The sequence below is a fragment of the Nerophis ophidion genome, linkage group LG05 (genome assembly GCF_033978795.1).
Source record: "Nerophis ophidion isolate RoL-2023_Sa linkage group LG05, RoL_Noph_v1.0, whole genome shotgun sequence".
Lineage (NCBI taxonomy): Eukaryota > Metazoa > Chordata > Actinopteri > Syngnathiformes > Syngnathidae > Nerophis > Nerophis ophidion.
The window spans coordinates 18,871,929-18,893,769 of record NC_084615.1 but is presented as its reverse complement, the minus strand read 5'-3'; the positions used below and the strand labels follow the sequence as shown (position 1 = coordinate 18,893,769).

The 21,841-nt window shown below is 37.7% G+C and overlaps 1 protein-coding gene across 1 annotated transcript; it reads left to right on the top strand.

Annotated features, from left to right (window-relative positions):
* Window positions 1–499: 499 nt before the first annotated feature.
* Window positions 500–21,823, top strand: stard14 (START domain containing 14). The gene is made up of 6 exons (XM_061900291.1): window positions 500–839; window positions 9,819–9,966; window positions 10,059–10,162; window positions 10,231–10,348; window positions 10,411–10,463; window positions 21,121–21,823. Exons 1-6 carry the CDS (start codon window positions 669–671, stop codon window positions 21,307–21,309), a joined length of 783 nt encoding a protein of 260 aa, XP_061756275.1. The 5' UTR covers window positions 500–668; the 3' UTR covers window positions 21,310–21,823.
* Window positions 21,824–21,841: the final 18 nt, after the last annotated feature.

Below are 21,841 nucleotides of genomic sequence, written 5' to 3'. Positions count from 1 at the left end.
CTGCACCTAACTTCCGGCAGCATCGTGACGTCAGCGAAGTCAAAAATGTTTAGAAGCCCTAATATAACTGATACTAGTGATTGTTTCCTTAATAGAAAAATGAATACTTATTATAATAACGAGCCGGGTTTTTGAACAGTTTTTTAAAAAGAAGGGCTTTTATAAATCCGCAACATGATAATTTGTCCGGCGGGGGGGGGGGATTCTTTTTTTTTTTTTTTCTTTGTCATGAAAAATGGAGGGGTTTTGTGTTGGTGCACTAATTGTAAGAGTATCTTGTGTTTTTTTATGTTGATTTAATAAAATAAATAATAATAATATATATATACATATATATATTTTTTTTTTAATTAAAAAAAATAATTAATAAAAAAATTCTTCCGCGGCCCGGTTGTTGGGGACCACTGCGACTCCAAGTAGTATTTTGTCCCCGCCCCTTTCCCGTCGCTGCACCTAATTTCCGGCAGTGCCGTGACGTCACACGCAGGTGAGCAGCAGGAATCGTGCAAAAATGCTGCCGGACTTGTTCCTTGGCGCTGACTCCGGCTTAAACCGGCGCCGCCACGCCACGCAGCTTGTAGTCTCGACCCGGTCCCGCACCTGAGCACACCTGCGGCACCCGCCAAGAAGAAACGTGTTTTAGCGAGTGTGTGTGTTCTTTTGACGCCATGTCCTCCTCCGGCAGCATCTTACCTGACGAGGCCGCCTTCTTGGACTTCAAGAGGCAGTGCCTGTCCCAGGACTCCTGGCAGCTCAGGTACAACAACCACGACAGCCAAGTGTGGTCCGAGGCCGCGGACAAGGGGAACCAGGTCGCAGCCAAAGTACACAAACTCAAGGTAAGTCCACTTTGGGCGACTCTCGGGTCTGACGTCATCAATCTCAGTGCGGACTATTCAATTGGAGTTTGATCCCGACTAATGTGATACTCAACCTAAATATTTCTATTAAATATGTACATGCATATATTGACATTTTCAGTATATATTTTTATGATATTTGATGATTTATTGACAAAATAATGCACTGGAGTTTGATCCTAACTAGTATTATATTCAACATAAATATTATTAAATATATACATGCATATATTGACATTTTAAAATGTCATATATTTTTATGATTTTTTTTGTGACAAATTTGATGATTTACTGATTTAAAAAATTGTTGCTTTGCATTGGAGTTTGATCCTAACTAGTATTATACTCAACAAAAATATTAATATTAAATAAATACATGCATACATTGAAATTATACAATTCATTATATATTTTTATGATTTTTTTAATTTGACACATTTTAGGATTTATTGACAAAAAGTGCTGCTTTGCATTGGAGTTTGATCCTAACTAATATGATACTCAACATAAATATTATTATTATTAAATATATACATGTATAAATTGACATTTTACATTTCATTATATATTTTTAATATTTTTTATTTTTACAAATTTGATGATTTATTGACAAAACATGCTGCTTTGGATTGGAGTTTGATCCTAACTAATATGATACTCAACATAAATATTATTATTATTCAATATACACATGTATAAATTGACATTTTACATTTCATTATATATTTTTATTATTTTTTATTTTAACAAATCTGATTATTTATTGACAAAAAATGCTGCTTTGCATTGCTTCGATCCTACCTGATATGATACTCAACCTAAATATTAGTATTAAATATATGCATGCATATTTTGACATTTTATGTAATTATATATTTTTATGCAATTATATATTTTTATGAACTTTTTATTTGACAAATTTGATGATTTATTGACAAAAAATGCTGCTTTGCATTGGAGTTTGATCCTAACTAATAGTATACTCAACATACAGTGGGGCAAAAAAGTATTTAGTCAGCCAGCGATTGTGCAAGTTCTCCCACTTAAAATGATGACAGAGGTCTGTAATTTTCATCATAGGTACACTTCAACTGTGAGAGACAGAATGTGAAAAAAAAATCCAGGATTTTACATTGTAGGAATTTTGAAGAATTTATTTGTAAATTATGCTGGAAAATAAGTATTTGGTCACTTCAAACAAGGAAGATCTCTGGCTCTCACAGACCTGTAACTTCTTTTTTAAGAAACTCTTCTGTCCTCCACTCGTTACCTGTATTAATGGAACCGATTTGAACTCGTTATCTGTATAAAAGACACCTGTCCACAGCCTCAAACAGTCAGACTCCAAACTCCACTATGGCCAAAACCAAAGAGCTGTTGAAGGACACCAGGAAAGGAATTGTAGACCTGCACCAGACTGAGAAGAGTGAATCTACAATAGGCCAGCAACTTGGTGTGAAAAAATCAACTGTGGGAGCAATTACCAGAAAATGGAAGACATACAAGACCACTGATAATCTCCCTCGATCTGGGGCTCCACGCAAGATCTCATCCCGTGGAGTCAAAATGATCATGAGAACGTTGAGCAAAAATCGGGGAGACCTGATGAATGACCTGCAAAGAGCTGGCACCAAAGTAACAAAGGTTACCATCAGTAACACACTACGCCGACAGGGAATCAAATCCTGCAGTGCCAGACGTGTCCCCCTGCTTAAACCAGTGCATGTCCAGGCCCGTCTGAAGTTTACCAGAGAGCACATGGATGATACAGCAGAGGATTGGGAGAATGTCATGTGGTCAGATGAAACCAAAATAGAACATTTTGGTATAAACTCAACTCGTCGTGTTTGGAGGAAGAAGAATACGGAGTTGCATCCCAAGAACACCACACCTACTGTGAAGCATGGGGGTGGAAACATCATGCTTTGGGGCTGTTTTTCTGCTAAGGGGACAGGACGATTGATCCGTGTTAAGGAAAGAATGAATGGGGCCATTTATCGTGAGATTTTGAGCCAAAACCTCCTTCCATCAGTGAGAGCTTTGAAGATGAAACGTGGCTGAGTCTTCCAGCATGACAATGATGCCAAACACACGGCCTTGGCAACGAAGGAGTGGCTCCGTAAGAAGCATTTAAAAGTCCTGGAGAGGCCTAGCCAGTCTCCAGACCTCAAGCCCTTAGAAAATCTGTAGAGGGAGTTGAAAGTCCGTGTTGCTCGGCGACAAAACCAAAACATCAATGCTCTCGAGAAGATATGCATGGAAGAATGGGCTAAAATACCAGCTACTGTGTGTGCAAACCTGGTAAAGACCTACAGTAATTGTTTAACCTCTGTAATTGCCAACAAAGGTTATATTACAAAGTACTGAGTTGAATTTTTTTTTATTGACCAAAAACTTATTTTCCACCATAGTTTACAAATAAATTCTTTAAAATTCCTACAATCTGAATTCCTGGATTTATTCATTTTTTTCCACATTCTGTCTCTCACAGTTGAAGTGTACCTATGATGAAAATTACAGACCTCTGTCATCATTTTAAGTGGGAGAACTTGCACAATCGCTGGCTGACTAAATACTTTTTGCCCCACTGTAAATATTATAATTAATTATATAAATGCATATATTGACATTTTACATTTCATTATATATTTTTATGATTTTTTATTTGACAAATTTGATGATTTATTGACAAAAGTTGCTGCTTTACATTGGAGTTTGATCGTAACTAATATGATACTCAACCTAAATATTACTATTAAATATCCATCCATTTTCTACCGCTTATTCCCTTTGGGGTCGCTGGTGCCTATCTCAGCTACAATCGGGCGGAAGGCGGTGTACACCCTGGACAAGTCGCCACCTCATCGCAGTACTTTTAAATATATAATGCGTATATTGACATTTTTCATTTCATTATATATTTTTATTATTTTTTATTTTTACAAATTTGATGATTTAATGACCCAAAAATGCTGCTTTGCATTGGCGTTTGATCCTAACTAATATGATACTCAACTTAAATATTAGTATTGAATATATAAATGCATATATTGACATTTTACATTTAATTATATATTTTTATGAATTTTTTATTTTACAAATTTGATGATTTACTGACAAAAGATGCTGCTTTGCATTGGAGTTTTAACCTAACTATTATAAATATTAGTATTAAATATATACATGCATATATTGAAAATTTTCATTTCATTATATATTTTTATTATTTTTTATTTTGAAAAATTTGATGATTTAATGACAAAAAATGCTGCTTTGCATTGGAATTTGATCCTAACTAATATAATACTTAACCTAAATATTAGTATTTAATATATAAATGCATAAATTAAGATTTTACATTTCATTATATATTTTTATTATTTTTTTTATTTAACAAATTTGATAATTTATTGACAAAAATGCTGCTTTGCATTGGAGTTTGATCCTAACTAATATGATACTCAACCTAAATATTACTATTAAATATATGCATGGATATATTGACATTTTACATTTCATTATATATTTTTATGATTTTTTTATTTGAAAAATTTGATGATTTATTGACAAAAATATGCTGCTTTGCATTGGAGTTTGATCCTAACTAATATGATACTCAACCTAAATGTTAGTATTAAATAAAAACATGTATGTATTGACATTTTATATTTCATTACATATTTTTATGATTTTTCACAAATTTAATGATTTAAATACAAAAATGCTGCTTTGAGAGACCCATAACCAACTAAAAAAAAAGTCTTATCAATCTCATTTGTTAAGTGTGGGTTTAAATGTAAGAAAGCACCTGTGTAGAAAAATTTACGTGGAATGAAGGTAAGACATTTTGGATGAAATTCGATTTTTTGGTTCTGTTTTGTTAAATTGGCAGAATTATTGAGTAACAGTATTTTTAGAAAGAGTATTTATTATGAACAAATAAAATAATAAACATTTTATATACATACATGTATGTATGTATGTATATATACATATATATATATATGTATATAATCTCCTCCTAATAATCAGTGTCCTTTACAGTAGACATGTATTTTATAACATCACTATATTTATTATGGAAATATTTATTGTATAAATAAATCATATTTTTATTATATCCTCCCGATAGCCAGTATACTGTTTCTTTCCTAACATGGCTATATTATGAAAATACTTATGGTATAAATGGATGGAGAAAAAAATAGTAGACATGTCCTTTTCTAACAGAGCTGTATTTGTTATGAAAATATTTATTGAATAAATAGAAGCAAGTATTATATCCTGCTGATAGCCATGATCTTTTACAGTAGACATGTTTATTTCATAACAGGACCATTTAGGAAAATATTTATTTTATCAATAAAAATATTTATTATATCCTCCTGAGTCAGTATCCTTTACAGTAGACAGGTTTCCTTCATAATTGGTCTGTTTTAAAATAATGACAAATATTTACTATATAAATAAATATATTTATTATAACCACCTGATATCCTTTACAGTGGACATGTGTCTTTCATAACAAGGCTGTATCTATTATGAACATTATTTACTATATAAATAAACATATTGAATACATCCTCATGCACGCCAGCATTTTTCATAACAGGATATATTTGGTTTTTGCTTCTAACTCTGAAAAAGAAATAGGATATGTTCAATATTCCTATCCATTGTATGTATTGATTCTTCATGATAAATATACATTTTTAAGACTAGACATACATAATGACAGTGATGCGATGCCGAGACCCTGAAAAACATTTATTAACATTTATTTTGGCTTATAAAGGTTCAATTAGGATTTTATTTTATTTATTGTTCAGGCAAATTGATGCATTTTAAATATTTTCTGTTACAAACTAAAAATAAACATGGTTATTTTTTGTTGCAAGTTAATTTATCCTTATTTTTTTGTTTTTATTCGATGTTAATAAAGATACAGAGGCGTACGTATAACAATTTTACAGACAATTGATACTATTTATAGTCCTGGGAAAAAATGGGGTGGATACCTAATGTTGCCGCCTTCTTTTATTTTACTTTAATGTAATTAGTATATTTGGAACATGAACACAGTCACAACATACAAAATATTTTCACTTTCTCACGTCCAAACAAAAAAAGAGTGGGAAGAAACCGAGCTTATTTTTTTTAAACATAGTCAACTGCAGTGTAAGTCACGTATATTTGCCAACTAAGTAGTGAAGTAACCATGACTGCAGGCCAAAGTGGCACAAATCAGATTTTTGTTTTTCCATCTGACTGTTTACACTGCAAGTAAAATGTGATCTTTATCAGACTGCAATAGAAACGCACACCGGCTCCAACATTCCTTACATGAGCAGTTCGATGAAGTGAAAATAAAAGAAATTTGACAAGAATGAACAAGGAAGTCTCTACTATTATTAGTACGAAATAAAATAAGTCGCCAAACCTTAAAAATTTGTGATTTTTTTTACATTGGAATATATTAGTCTTATTTATAAAACATACATATATATATATATATATATATATATATATATATATATATATATATATATACATACATACATACAGTGGGACAAAAAAGTATGTAGTCAGCCAGCGATTGTGCAAGTTCTCCCACTTAAAATGATGACAGAGGTCTGTAATTTTCATCATAGGTACACTTCAACTGTGAGAGACAGAATGTGAAAAAAAATCCAGGAATTCACATTGTAGGAATTTTAAATAATTTATTTGTAAATTATGGTGGAAAATAAGTATTTGGTCAACCATTCAAAGCTCTCACTGATGGAAGGAGGTTTTGGCTCAAAATCGCACGATACATGGCCCCATTCATTCTTTCCTTAACACGGATCAATCGTCCTGTCCCCTTAGCAGAAAAACAGCCCCAAAGCATGATGTTTCCACCCCCATGCTTCACAGTAGGTGTGGTGTTCTTGGGATGCAACTCAGTATTTTTCTTCCTCCAAACACCACGAGTTAAGTTTATACCAAAATGGATACATGGATGATACAGCAGAGGATTGGGAGAATGTCATGTGGTCAGATGAAACCAAAAGAGAATTTTTTGGTATAAACTCAACTTGTCGTGTTTGGAGGAAGAAGAATACTGAGTTGCATCCCAAGAACACCATACCTACTGTGAAGCATGGGGGTGGAAACATCATGCTTTGGGGCTGTTTTTCTGCTAAGGGGACAGGACGATTGATCCGTGTTAAGGAAAAAATGAATGGGGCCATGTATCGTGAGATTTTGAGCCAAAACCTCCTTCCATCATTGAGAGCTTTGAATGGTTGACCAAATACTTATTTTCCACCATAATTTACAAAAAAATTCTCTAAAATTCCTACAATGTGGAATTCCTGGAATTTTTTTCACATTCTGTCTCTCACAGTTGAAGTGTACCTATGATGAAAATTACGGACCTCTGTCATCATTTTAGGTGGGAGAACTTGCACAATCGCTGGCTGACTAAATACTTTTATGCCCCACTGTATGTGTATATGTATGTATATATATATATATATATATATATATATATATATATATATATATGTATGTGTATGTGTATGTGTAAATATGTATGTATGAAAATAAAAGAAAGTTGACAGGATTCCGTAAATGAACAAGGAAGTCACTACGATTACTACTACAAAATAAAACGAGTCGCCACACCTTGAAAATTTGTGTTTTGTTTTTTTTTACATTGAAATAAGTTAGTTTTATTCATAAAACAAATGTATATATAGATATATATAATTAATATATATAATTTTATATATAGATAGTAATTTATTGATTCCTTCAGGAGAGTTCCTTTTGGAAAAAATATATGTATGTATGTATATATATATGTGTATATATATAACAAATGTATTTCTACTTTTACAAATTATTTTGAGATATATATATCTATATCCATCCGTTTACTACCGCTTATTCCCTTTTGGGGTCGCGGGGGGCGCTGTTGCCTATCTCAGCTACAATCGGATGGAAGGCGGAGTACACCCTGGACAAGTCGCAACCTCATCGCAGGGCCTATATATATATATATATATATATAACCATTGAATTTTTGTTTGTGTGTAATATTTTTGGATGGTTCTAATATTTTTATGCCTGTTAAGTAGAGGAGACACGGACACCATTGAGGATCTATGCTTAATTTTTCAACTCCCTTACGTAAACAACTGACACAATGTACGGAACATGTAAACAAATACACCACCGCGTCAATTCCGGTCCTTCAACAATCGCTATTTCTTCAGAATCCAAATATATATCCATAAATTAGATATTGTTTATTATTTGCACACTACTGACAAGACAATAAAAATGACTTTGCTCTCACAAACCGGACGTAGTGATGAAATATTCACTTCCACTGGCAGGATGCGTATTTCCCCTCACACACGAATGACGTAGCTCGCCCGAAGATGACGTAAAAGTCTTATAGGAGTCACGTTGTGTTTTAGACCAAAGTCACATTTGAAAGGATCTGATTTCAATCCTGATGTGGCCCAAATGCAAAAAAAAATCCAATCTGTGTCAATTGAGGGCAAAATGATCAGATTTGGATTGGCAGACTGGTATGGTGATTTCTCTCTTTAAGAAGGGTGAACCGGAGGGTGTCCCCCAACTATCGTGGGATCAAACTCCTAAGCCTTCTCGCTAAGGTCTATTCAGGTGTACTGGAGAGGAGGCTACGCCGGATAGTCCAACCTCAAATTAGGAGGAACAGTGTGGTTTTTGTCCTGGTCGTGGAACTGTGGACCAGCTCTATACTCTCGGCAGGGTTCTTGAGGGTGCATGGGAGTTTGCCCAACCAGTCTACATGTGCTTTGTGGACTTGGAGAAGGCATTCGACCGTGTCTCCCGGGAAGTCCTGCGGGGAGTGTTCAGAGAGTATGATTGTGGCGGTCCCCTCCCTGTATGATCAGTGTCAGAGCTTGGTATGCATTGTCCGCAGTAAGTCAGACCCGTTTCCAGTGAGGGTTGGACTCCGCCAAGACTGCCCTTTGTCACCGATTCTGTTCATAACTTTTAAGGACAGAATTTCTAGGCGCAGTCAAGGCGTTGAGGGGATCCGGTTTGGTGGCCGCAGGATTAGGTCTCTGCTTTTTGCAGATAATGTGACCTGATTGCTTCATCTGGCCAGGATCTTCAGCTCTCACTGGATCGGTTCACAGCCGAGTGTGAAGCAACTGGAATGAGAATCAGCACCTCCAAGTCCGAGTCCATGGTTCTCACCCGGGAAAGGGTGGAATGCCATCTCCGGGTTAGGGAGGAGACCCTGCCCCAAGTGGAGGAGTTCAAGTCCCTCGGAGTTTTGTTCATGAGTGAGGGAAAAGTGGGTTGTGAGATCGACAGGTGGACCGGTGTGGCGTCTTCAGTAATGCGGACGCTGTATCGATCCGTCGTGGTGAAGAAGGAGCTGAGCACGGAAGGCAAAGCTCTCAATTTACCGGTTGATCTACAATCCCAACCTCACCTATGGTCATGAGCTTTGGGTTATGACCGAAAGGATAAGATCACGGGTACAAGCGGCCGAAATGAGTTTCCTCCGCCGGGTGGCGGGGCTCTCCCTTAGAGATAGGGTGAGAAACTCTGTCATCCAGGAGGAACTCAGAGTAAAGCCGCTGCTCCTTCACATGGAGAGGAGCCAGATGAGGTGGTTCGGGTATTTGCTCAGGATGCCTTTCGAACGCCTCCCTAGGGAGGTGTTTAGGGCACGTCCGACCGGCAGGAGGCCACGGGGAATACCCAGGACACGTTGGGAAGACTATGTCTCCCGGCTGGCCTGGGAACGCCTCGGGATAATCAGATATAGTGTGCAGTGTTCAGATTTGAACGTAAGAGTACACATGTGAAAGTAATCTATTACCCATAAGTAGTAATAAATAATCATTTCCTGCAGCAAAAAGTCTAGAAACCAATGCTGATGAGGTCCTCCCATTTCTTTAGTGTAAAATCAACATCAAGGACGTCTCGGCCGCCACCATGTACGACGTCCTGCACGACAGCACGTACCGGAAGCAGTGGGACCCCAACATGTTGGAGAGTTACGACGTGGCCCGCCTGTCCGACTGCGCCGACTTGGGCTACTACTCATGTGAGACACATTTGTGCGAAGGGAGGACTCCTCCATCCCGTATTAAGTGTCCGCGGTGTTTGTGGTGACAACAACCCTCCAACACTCCGCAGGGTCTTGCCCGCCTCCGATCAAGAACCGGGACGTGGTCACGCTGCGCTCGTGGCGAGTGGCCGGTGACGAATACATCATCATCAACTTCTCCGTCAAACATCATGTACGTCTCCAAAGACCCTCTCTTTTCTTTGAAGTCTCATTTTGAACTCTGACACAATGCCATTCCAGAGGTTGCCTCCACGCAGCCACCTGGTCCGAGGCATTTCCATCCTCACAGGCTATTACATAAAGTCCACGGGGCCAAACGGCTGCACTTTCACCTACCTCTCGCAAGCCGACCCCAAAGGTAAAGTAGGTCGTCGCCGTGCTATTACCCAGAAGATTTTCACCTGACACCTCGTTCCTCAGGTTCCCTTCCAAAGTGGGTGGTCAACAAAGCCTCGCAAGTTCTGGCACCAAAGGTAAGTCGCCGTGACTGGATTCCGGCTTGTTTATGTTGCGCCCGAGAAGCTGGAGGGTTCGTGCTTGTCAAACGGGACAATGGTTGCCATAGAAACCCCATTTACGGTTTGCTGACAAAGGAGCTGTTGAAGGCTGGCAGAACTCGTTCCCCCAGTTTCCACGCTGGCTGCGGCATGAAAACGTTTGCCACGGCGTGACCAAGAGCCGCCTTCAAGACAATAGACTACTTAGTCTTTTCTGGGGCGCGTTCTGAGCACGCCTAAAGACAAGAACTCCAAATTGTCAGATTCTTTAAAGCTGCCAACATCCGTGTGAAATAACCTTATGTTTCGTCAAGTCAACGTCCAACTGTTGGACAGAACACTGTCCACTACAAGATCTTGTAAAGTCTCAAATCCAATCATTTGACGAGGGTCCTAAAAATATTTCAGCCTGTTCCAAATAAGGCTGGGCGATACGGCCTTTTTTTAATATCTCGATATTTTTAGGCCATGTCACGATACACCACATAAAAACCCCGTTTCCATATGAGTTGGGAAATTGTGTTAGATGTAAATATAAACGGAATACAATGATTTGCAAATAATTTTCAACCCATATTCAATAGAATGCACTACAAAGACAAGATATTTGATGTTCAAACTCAGAAACTTTATATTTTTTTTGCAATTAATAATTAACTTAGAATTTCATGGCTGCAACACGTGCCAAAGTAGTTGGGAAAGGGCATGTTCACCACTGTGGTACATCACCTTTTCTTTTAACAACACTCAATAAACGTTTGGGAACTGAGGAAATTAATTGTTGAAGCTTTGAAAGGGGAATTATTTCCCATTCTTGTTTCATGTAGCGCTTCAGTCGTTCAACAGTCCGGGGTCTACGCTGTCGTATTTTACTTCATAATGCGCCAGACATTTTCGATGGGAGACAGGTCTGGACTGCAGGCGGGCTAGGAAAGTACCCGCACTCTTTTTTTTTATGAAGCCACGCTGTTGTAACACGTGCTGAATGTGGCTTGGCATTGTCTTGCTGAAATAAGCAGGGGCGTCCATGAAAAAGACGGCGCTTAGATGGCAGCATATGTTGTTACAAAATTTTATGTAACTTTCAGCATTAATGGTGCCTTCACAGATGTGTAAGTTACCCATGCCTTGGGCACTAATGCACCCCCATACCATCACAGATGCTGGATTTTGAACTTTGCGTCGATAACAGTCTGGATGGTTTGCTTCCCCTTTGGTCCGATGACACGATGTCGAATATTTCCAAAAACTATTTGAAATGTGGACTTGTCAGACCACAGAACACTTTTCTCCTTTGCATCATCAGTCCATCTTAGATGATCTCGGGCCCAGAGAAGCCGGCGGCGTTTATAGATGCACCCACCCGTTTCCAATTAGCCTGCACACCTGTGGGATGTTCCAAATAAGTGTTTGATGAGCATTCCTCAACTTGATCAGTATTTATTGCCACCTTTCCCAACTTCTTTGTCACTCGTTGCTGGCATCAAATTCTAAAGTTGATGATTATTTGCAATAAAAATGTTTATGAGTTTGAACATCAAATATGTTGTCTTTGTAGTGCATTCAACTGAATATGGGTTGAAAATAATTTGCAAATCATTGTATTCCGTTTATATTTACATCTAACACAATTTCCCAACTCATATGGAAACGGGGTTTGTAAGTCAATTTACCAAAAATATCCAAAACAGAAAGTGCAAGATTGTCAGAGACATTTTAAAACAAGCTATAAGTGCACTTTTTGTGCATGATGTCACTAAGATGACATATCAAAACAACACTAAATTAGATTGCACTTTCTGTACAGAACGCCACTACAATAGTTTAAAACAAAGTGCACTTTTGTGCATGATGTCACGCAAGATATTTTAATAAGTGTCAAATAAAAATGAGCTGCATGATAGGAAATCAAGTTTCTGCGGACGTTATCTCCTTCTGTTGACTATTTTATACGGTGTAGATGTGGAAATGGTTGCTTGGGCATTTTTGAACGGAGATGTTTACTTGCGGAGTTTGACGCACTCTTCATTCTGTAGCGGGTGACTTTTTAAATGATGCTACAAATTAGCAATGATACTACTTTGTGTAGCAACGCTTTTGCCGCATACTTGACATATTCTGGTTGTCTATTTAACATCTTTCCGCTCGAAGCCAAACCACTGCCAGACGATGGACCCCCTGCTGTTTTTCTTGGGAATTTATTCTTCTTCCTTCGTTTGTTACCAGATTCGCACCTTCTCTCTCGTATTACCACTCGCACTGCACCGCTGGCACCACAGCCAGCTCTCTGCTCGGCGAGGGCGTATGACGTTGCACGCGCGACAGTATGTGACGTAAGCAAGAAGGTGCGCTTGTTTTATGTCTCTGTGAGAAGGAGACAAGAAAGAGTGAGAAGAGCCTGTAGTGTAATGCCAGCAGCTAAAAGCAACTGCGTGAGAACGTATACTCAAATATCACCAAATAGTCATTTTCTATATCACACAGAGACAAACCCGCGTTATATCGACTATATTCCATATATCTGCTATATTCGATATATACAGTATATTCTATATTTCGACTATATTCCATATATCAACTATATTCCATATATATAGTATATTCTATATATCGACTATATTCTTTATATCGATATATTCTATATATCGAGTATATTCCGTATATTCTATATTTCGACTATATTCCATATATCAACTATATTCCATATATATAGTATATTCTATATATCGACTATATTCTTTATATCGATATATTCTATATCGAGTATATTCCATATATTGACTATATTCCATACATCGACTATATTCTATACATCGACTATATTCCATATACAGTATTGAGTATATTATATATAGAGTATATTCCATATATCGACTATATTCTACATATCGATTATATTCCATATATCGACTGTATTCCCTATATTGACTATATTCCATATATCGAGAATATTCCATATATCAAGTTTATTCCATATAAAGAGTACATTCTATATATCGACTATATTCCATATATCGACTATATTCCATATATTGACTATATTCCATATATTGACTATATTCCATATATTGACTATATTCCATATATCGACTATATTCCATATATCGACTATATTCCATACATCGACTATATTCCATACATCGACTATATTCCATACATCGACTATATTCCATACATCGACTATATTCCATACATCGACTATATTCCATATATCGACTATATTCCATATATCGAGTATATTCCTTATATCGACTATATTCCATATATCGACAAAATTCCATATATTGAGTATATTCTATATACCGACTATATTCCATTTATCGAGTATATTCCATATATAGAGTATATTCCATATAGAATATATTTTATATAAAGAGTATATTCTATATATCGAGTATATGCTATATATCGAGTATATGCTATATATCGAGTATATTCCTTATATCGAGTATATTCCATATATAGACTACATTCCATATATCGACTACATTCCATACATCCAGTATATTCCACATATCTAGTATATTCCATATATCGAGTACATTCCATATATCCAGTATATTCCATTTATCGACTACATTCCATATATTGACTACATTCCACATATCGAGTATATTCCATATATCGAGTATATTCCATGTATCCAGTATATTCCAGATATGGACTATATTCTATATATGGAATATATTCTATATATCGACTATATTCCATATATTCTATATATTGAGTACATTTCATTTATTGAGTATATTCCATATATCCAGTACATTCCATATATCGACTATATTCCATATATGGAGTATATTCCATATGGCGACTATATTCTATATATCGAGTATATTCTATATATTGTGTACATGTCATGTATCGCCCAGCCTGAGTTCCAAACATTTTTCAGGGCGCTGTAGATAACTCCAAAGCGGAAACAAAAGCCACACGCGGTCCAGTCAGAATAGATGTCACACAGGCAGCGAGGGTGTGGCAGGCAGAGAGAAGCTTCTGCTGCTTTTAGTTCTGTCCAACTTGTTTCTTCCCAACGTGAAGGAATTCACTGACTGCACTGCTTCTCTAAACAAAGTAGCAGAGTGGTGTTTGAAGAGAGTTTGGCCGACTAAACAGGCGCCATGTTTGCTACTGAGGACGTGTGCGGCGGTGTGCAAGTGCTGTTGTGTTGACAATAGTTCTTCTGATGAAATAAACCCCAAAAATGTACAAAACACAAAAGCAGAGAGGTTGTCACGTTGTGTAGATGGTAAATAAAAAGAGAATACAATGATTTGCAAATCCTGTTCAACTTATATTCAATTGAATAGACTGCAAAGAAAAAGATACTTCATGTCTGAACAAGGAACCTTAATTTTTTTTTGCATATAATCATGAACGTAGAATTTAACGGCAGCAACACATTGCAAGAAAGTTGTCACAGGGGCATTTTACCACTGTGTTACATGGCCTTTCCTTTTAACAACACTCAGTAATGGTTTGGGAACTGAGGAGACACATTTTTGAAGTGGAATTCTTTCCCATTCTTGTTTGATGTACAGCTTAAGTTGTTCAACAGTCTCCCTTCTCATATTTTAGGCTTCATAATGCGCCACACATTTTCAATGGGAGGCAGGTCCGGACTACAGGCAGGCCAGTCTAGTACCCGCACTCTTTTACTACTAAGCCACGCTGTTGTAACACGTGGCTTGGCATTGTCTTGCTGAAATAAGCAGGGGCGTCCATGATAACGTTGCTTGGATGGCAACATATGTTGTTCCAAAACCTGTATGTACCTTTCAGCATTAATGGTGCCTTCACAGATGTGTAAGTTACCCATGCCTTGGGCACTAACACACCCCCATACCATCACAGATGCTGGCTTTTCCACTTTGCGCCAATAATTATTTTCCTCTTCGTTCTGGAGGACACAACGTCCACAGTTTCCAAAAACAATTCTAAACGACTCTAAGTACAGTTTAACACACAAAAAGGTGTGCATGGTTTATTCCTCCAAGACGAGACTGAATGACCGCAGTTAACATTTCTACAGCTGATGTGTTCAGTGCACCGCCAAGCAGGAACAAGCAGGAAGTGGCCAAACAGAATTCTTTCCCTTCTGTGGACATCCGTCTCACTTTTGACTTGCCAAACCGAGTCCTCTACTTTAGCAAAGTACTTTACTGGACTACGTTGTTAACTCGGGCTGTCAAGAAAAAGTGCTCGCTTTCTCAGCTAACTTTGCTACCGTTTACCCTAGTTACTTAACCTGCTGTGTGACTCTTCTTAACTGTTAGCATGCAAACGTTAGCATGCTAGAATTCACGTGCTAACTTTTTTTAAAAAAATGTACACTTTTTGCTCTAATTTCTCAGCCAGAGTTATATTACTTTGTGACAATTTTTAACTGTTAGCATGCAAATGACAGCAAGCTAACTTAGCCTTGTTAACCTTTTCATCTATTTGTACACTTTTTTTTCCTTTTTCCGCAGACATACACCTTAAAGTCTTATAACTTTGTATGTGACATAAGCTAACCATTAGCATGCTTATGTTAGCTTGCTAGCATGCAATTTTTTTTGCTACCTTTTGTTTTGGCGTTGTATAACTTGGTATCTGACAATTCTTACCTGTTATCATGCAAAAAATAGCATGCTAGCAAGCTAACTTACCTTGTTAACTTTTTCATATATTTTTACACTTTTTTTCCTATTTCCGCAGCCAAACTTGGTATGTAACACAAGCTAACCATTATCACGTTATCACGTTAGCTTGCTAGCATGCTAACTCTTTTTGCTGCCGTTTAGCTTGGCGTTATATAACTTGGTATGTGACACTTCTTAACTGTTAGCACGCAAACAATAGCATGCTAGCAAGCTAACTTAGCCCTGCTAACTTTTTCATCTATTTTTACACTATTTTTCTTATTTCCCCAGCCATATACCTTAGTATAACTTGGTATGTGACACAAGCTAACCATTATCATGCTCACGTAAGCTTGCTGGCATGTTAACTTTTTTTTGCTACCATTTGGCTTAGCATTATATAACTTGGTATGTGACACTACATAACTGTTAGCATGCAAACGATAGCATGCTAGCAAGCTAACTTAGCCTTGCTAACTTTTTCATCTATTTTTATACTTTTTTTCCTATTTCCACAGCCAAACTTGGTATGTAACACAAGCTATCTTATATCACGTTAGCTTGCTAGCGTGCTAACTCTTTTTGCTACCGTTTAGCTTGGAGTTATATAACTTGGTATGTGACACTTCTTAACTGTTAGCACGCAAACAATAGCATGCTAGCAAGCTAACTTAGCCTTACTACCCTTTTCCATATATTTTTACACTTTTTTTCCCATTTCCGCAGCCTTACAGCTTAGAGTCGTATAGCTTGGTATGTGACACAAGCTAGCCATCATCATGCTCACATTAGCTTGCTAGCATGCTAACTTTTCTTTGCTACCGTTTGGCTTAGCGTTATATAACTTGGTATGTGACACTTCTTAACTATTGAAATGCAAACGTTAGCATTCTAGCAAGCTAACTTAGCCATGCCAACCTTTTCCGTATATTTTTACACTTTTTTTCCTATTTCCGCAGCCTTACACCTTAGAGTCGTATACCTTGGTAGATGACACAAGCTAACCATTAGCATGCTCACGTTAGCTTGCTAACATGCAATTTTTTTTTTTGCTACCGTTTGGCTTAGCGTTATATAACTTGGTATCCGCAGCCAAACTTGATATATTACACAAGCTAACCATTATCATGCTCACGTTAGCTTGCTGGCATGCTAACTTTTTTTACCGTTTGGATTAGCATTATATAACTTGGTATGTGACACTTCTTAACTGTTAGCACGCAAACAATAGCATGCTAGCGAGCTAACTTAGCCTTGCTAACCTTTTCCATATATTTTTACACTTTTTTTCCTATTTCCGCAGCCTTACAGCTTAGAGTCGTATAGCTTGGTATGTGACACAAGCTAACTTTTATCATGCTCACGTTAGCTTGCTAGCATGCTAACTTTTTTTTGCTACCATTTGGCTTGGCGTTATATAACTTGGTATGTGACACTACATAACTGTTAGCATGCAAACGATAGCATGCTACGAGCTAACTTAGCCCTGCTAATTTTTTCATCTATTTTTATACTTTTTTTTTCCTATTTCCACAGCCAAACTTGGTATGTAACACAAGCTATCCATTATCACGTTAGCTTGCTAGTATGCTAATTATTTTTGCTACCGTTTAGCTTGCCGTTATATAACTTGGTATGTGACACTTCTTAACTGTTAGCACGCAAACAATAGCATGCTAGCAAGCTACCTTAGCCTTGCTACCCTTTTCCATATATTTTTACACTTTTTTTCCCATTTCCGCAGCCTTACAGCTTAGTCGTATAGGTTGGTATGTGACACAAGCTAGCCATCATCATGCTCACATTAGCTTGCTAGCATGCTAACTTTTTTTGCTACCGTTTGGCTTAGCGTTATATAACTTGGAATGTGACACTTCTTAACTATTGAAATGCAAACGTTAGCATTCTAGCAAGCTAACTTAGCCTTGCTAACCATTTCCATATATTTTTACACTTTTTTTCCTATTTCCGCAGCCTTACATCTTAGAGTCGTATAACTTGGTAGATGACACAAGCTAACCATTAGCATGCTCACGTTAGCTTGCTAGCATGCAATTATTTTTTTTGCTACCGTTTGGCTTGGCGTTATATAACTTGGTATCCGCAGCCAAACTTGATATATGACACAAGCTAACCATTATCATGCTCACGTTAGCTTGCTGGCCTGCTAACTTTTTTTGCTACTTTTTTTACCGTTTGGCTTGGCGTTATATAATTTGGTATGTGACACTTCTTAACTGTTAGCATGCAAACAATAATATTCTAGCAAGCTAATTTAGCCTTGCTAACTTTTTAATCTATTTTTACACTTTTTTTTCTTATTTCCGCAGCCTTACAGCTTAAGAGTCGTATAGCTTGGTATGTGACACAAGCTAACCATTATCATGCTCACATTAGCTTGCTAGCATGCTAACTTTTTTTTGCTACCGTTTGGCTTAGCGTTATATAACTTGGTACGTGACACTATACAACTGTTAGCATGCAAACGATAGCATGCTACAAGCTAACTTAGCCCTGCTAACTTTTTCATCTATTTTTATACTTTTTTTTTCCTATTTCCACAGCCAAACTTGGTATGTAACACAAGCTATCCATTATCACGTTAGCTTGCTAGCATGCTAATTCTTTTTGCTACCGTTTAGCTTGCCGTTATATAACTTGGTATGTGACACTTCTTAACTGTTAGCACGCAAACAATAGCATGCTATCAAGCTAACTTAGCCTTGCTAACTTTTTCATCTATTTTTACACTTTTTTTTCCTATTTCCGCAGTCATTGATTGATTGATTGAGACTTTTATTAGTAGATAGCACAGTACAGTACATATTCCGTACAATTGACCACTAAATGGTTTAACGCCCGAATAAGTTTGTCAATTTGTTTAAGTCGGGGTTCACGTTAATCAATTCATGGTAAATGCATATCTACATACATCTTTGAGTCGTATAACTTGGTGTTTGACACATGCTGACTGTTATTATGCTAACACTTAGCACACATGCTAAGTGTTAGCATTTTTATGTAAACACGCTACTGTTTGTGGCTACCTCTGTGTCTCATTTGTACAGCTGCACCTAAAACTCAGGGATTCAGACACCATCTTATAACTACGGCGGTCTGAGGCAGAGTTAACAGCCCCATTACATTTTTTTAGTGTTTAATGTTATTACACAAAAGTGTTTGCAACTGCTAGGAAAAGGGATCTGATTATATAAGCTCTGCTTCTTCCTATTCCTTTTTCGAACATGTTGAACAGAGAAAGTGGAAATTGAGATGCAGCATGTTGTATTAATGCCAGGGGTGTAACGGTACGTGTATTTGTATTGAACCGATTCGGTACGGGGGTTTCGGTTCGGTTCGGTTCGGAGGCGTACCGAACGACAAGGACATATTAAGTAGCGCACGTTGTGTAAACAATGCACACAGAGGCACTAGTGGTGCGACGGATCAACATTGATCCGTTCGGATCAATATCTTCGGTTCGGCACACACGTGATCCGCGGTCTGATTTATGAAAAAAACCCACCAAAAAAAAGTTCGCACAGCGTGGTAATGGCGAAAGGAGTAACGGAGGAACTTGAACGCCCCGTGCAATTTAATCGGTGTGTTTGTATTGGTGCAAACTCCGTTGTGCAAAACGAGGGTTTTAAACACATGCTGAAAGTGCTTCAGCCACATTACGACATCCCGTCGCGCACCAACTTCGATAAGATTGTGCCAGATTTTTATGAGCAAGAGAAGAAAAAAGTTGTGGACGAACTATCCCGAGCGTCATCTGTTGCGCTCCCGACAGAAGGGTGGAGGTCCAGGGGAACTATGTGACCATATAGCGCTCATTTCATCACAGCAAGTATGGGAGATGAGAACCTTGTGCAGGTGCTGACACAAGCAGCGGAGGAAAGGAGAAATCCTTTTTTATGTGGCATTGTTTTTCATTAATTATGTTAAAAAGAAGGTATTGTGCCTTATGCACTTGAACTAAATTTTATATATTTTAATTTAACAATTTAAAAGTGTTTTTTGATTCGTTGCACCCCTACGAGGCACCATGAATTGATTTACGTGGACCCCGATTTAAAACAGGTTGAAATACTTATTGGGGTGTTACCATTTAGTGGTCAATTGTACGGAATACGTACTGTACTGTGGAAGCTACTAATAAAAGTTTCAATCAATCAGAAAAAACAACACACGGCATGCTAGCAACGGCTGGGCTGTGATAGACTGACCATACTTCCTCTTTTGCGGGGCTGTCCGGGTGGAGTTTCTTAAATGCCTCAAATGTCCGGCATTTGAAGTTAGGGTTGCGTGTATTTTCAATATACGTTCAAGGTTAAGAAGGGGTTCAAAACAAGACAATTTGTGCACACAGCAGCATTCGTGAGGGAGGGAGAGAGACGGACAGACCGAGAGAGTTATGGTAAACATGCATGCGTCGCCAGGCTCTGATTACATGTTTTAATATCTATAGCAGGGGTGTCAAAAGTGTGCCATTTGCGGCCTGCAGCTAATGTTTTAAAGGCCCATGGCACATTCTAAAAATACAATTAAAATCAACAAAAACATACACAAAAGTGAAATTAAAAAGCTTAAAGGCTAAATGTAATTACACAAAGCTTTTTTTTTTCTTTCAAACTGTCATAGCTCAAAACATAATATTGCATCAAAATCAACGTTGTTATGAATTACTGACCTATCCAAGTTTCCGATTACTTCACATCAAAATATTTTTGGTGGAAGATTTAGCAAATGTGTTAGATAAATAGTCAAAAAAAATTTTTTTTTTTTGTCTTATTGTACCGAAAATTAACCGAACCGTGACCTCTGAACCGAGGTACGTACTGAACCGAAATTTTTGTGTACCCCTAATTAATGCATGTTCCAAGTAAACTTAAAGTTAATAAAAAAGTTTTGAATGGAGAATCGCTCCCCCCAAGAATGGAACGGAAGGGTGTGGTGCCCAAAGCTTCCCAGCCCTCGGACTAACCCCCTTCTCCCTGTTTTAGGTGCTGAAGTGCGTGCACAAGGCGGGTCAGAAATACCCCGAGTGGAAGCAGCAGAACTCTCCAGACCAGAAGCCCTGGTTGTACCCGGACCAGAACACCCTGCCCCGGATGGACCCAGCAGAACTGTCCATCCAGAGAGCCGACTCGCTGGAGAATGTGGACGAGAGTTGCAAGGAGGAGGAAAACTAGGTTCCAAAAAAAAAAAAAAAATAGAATATAGGGCCAACTCTCAGGAATATTCTTGCAGGTTTACAACTCAATGAAGGGATAGAAAGGAGCATATTTTAGTGGTCTTAGCTTGTTTTATTACTTACGGGGTTTAAGGAGAGCATTGTTGCAGCGCTACGTTTATTCTTCCTTCAACATGAAGAAGAGTTTACACCGTGTGGTTTTTTTTTTCTACTGCTTGAAGGACTTGATGTTGGACTTTAATCCTCATACGCAATACTGGAAGGGTAAATTCTATTTATTGCGGTCGTGTGCAAGTCTTTGTCATAGTGACATGTAAATAGTTTTGTATCGTCACAGCCGTTTAATTTATTTCACTCTCGGATGAAGTGGATGTTGAGAAAATAGTCTGACATGACGCCTGCCGGCAGACAGATGTTTCTTGTGATGATGATGCTGATGTGTAAGCTCTGCCTGCCTGCCCGCCTGTCACCTTTTTTTTTTCAACTAAAATAAACCTGCTATGGTTCACTTATTTGCGTGATTGTCTCAC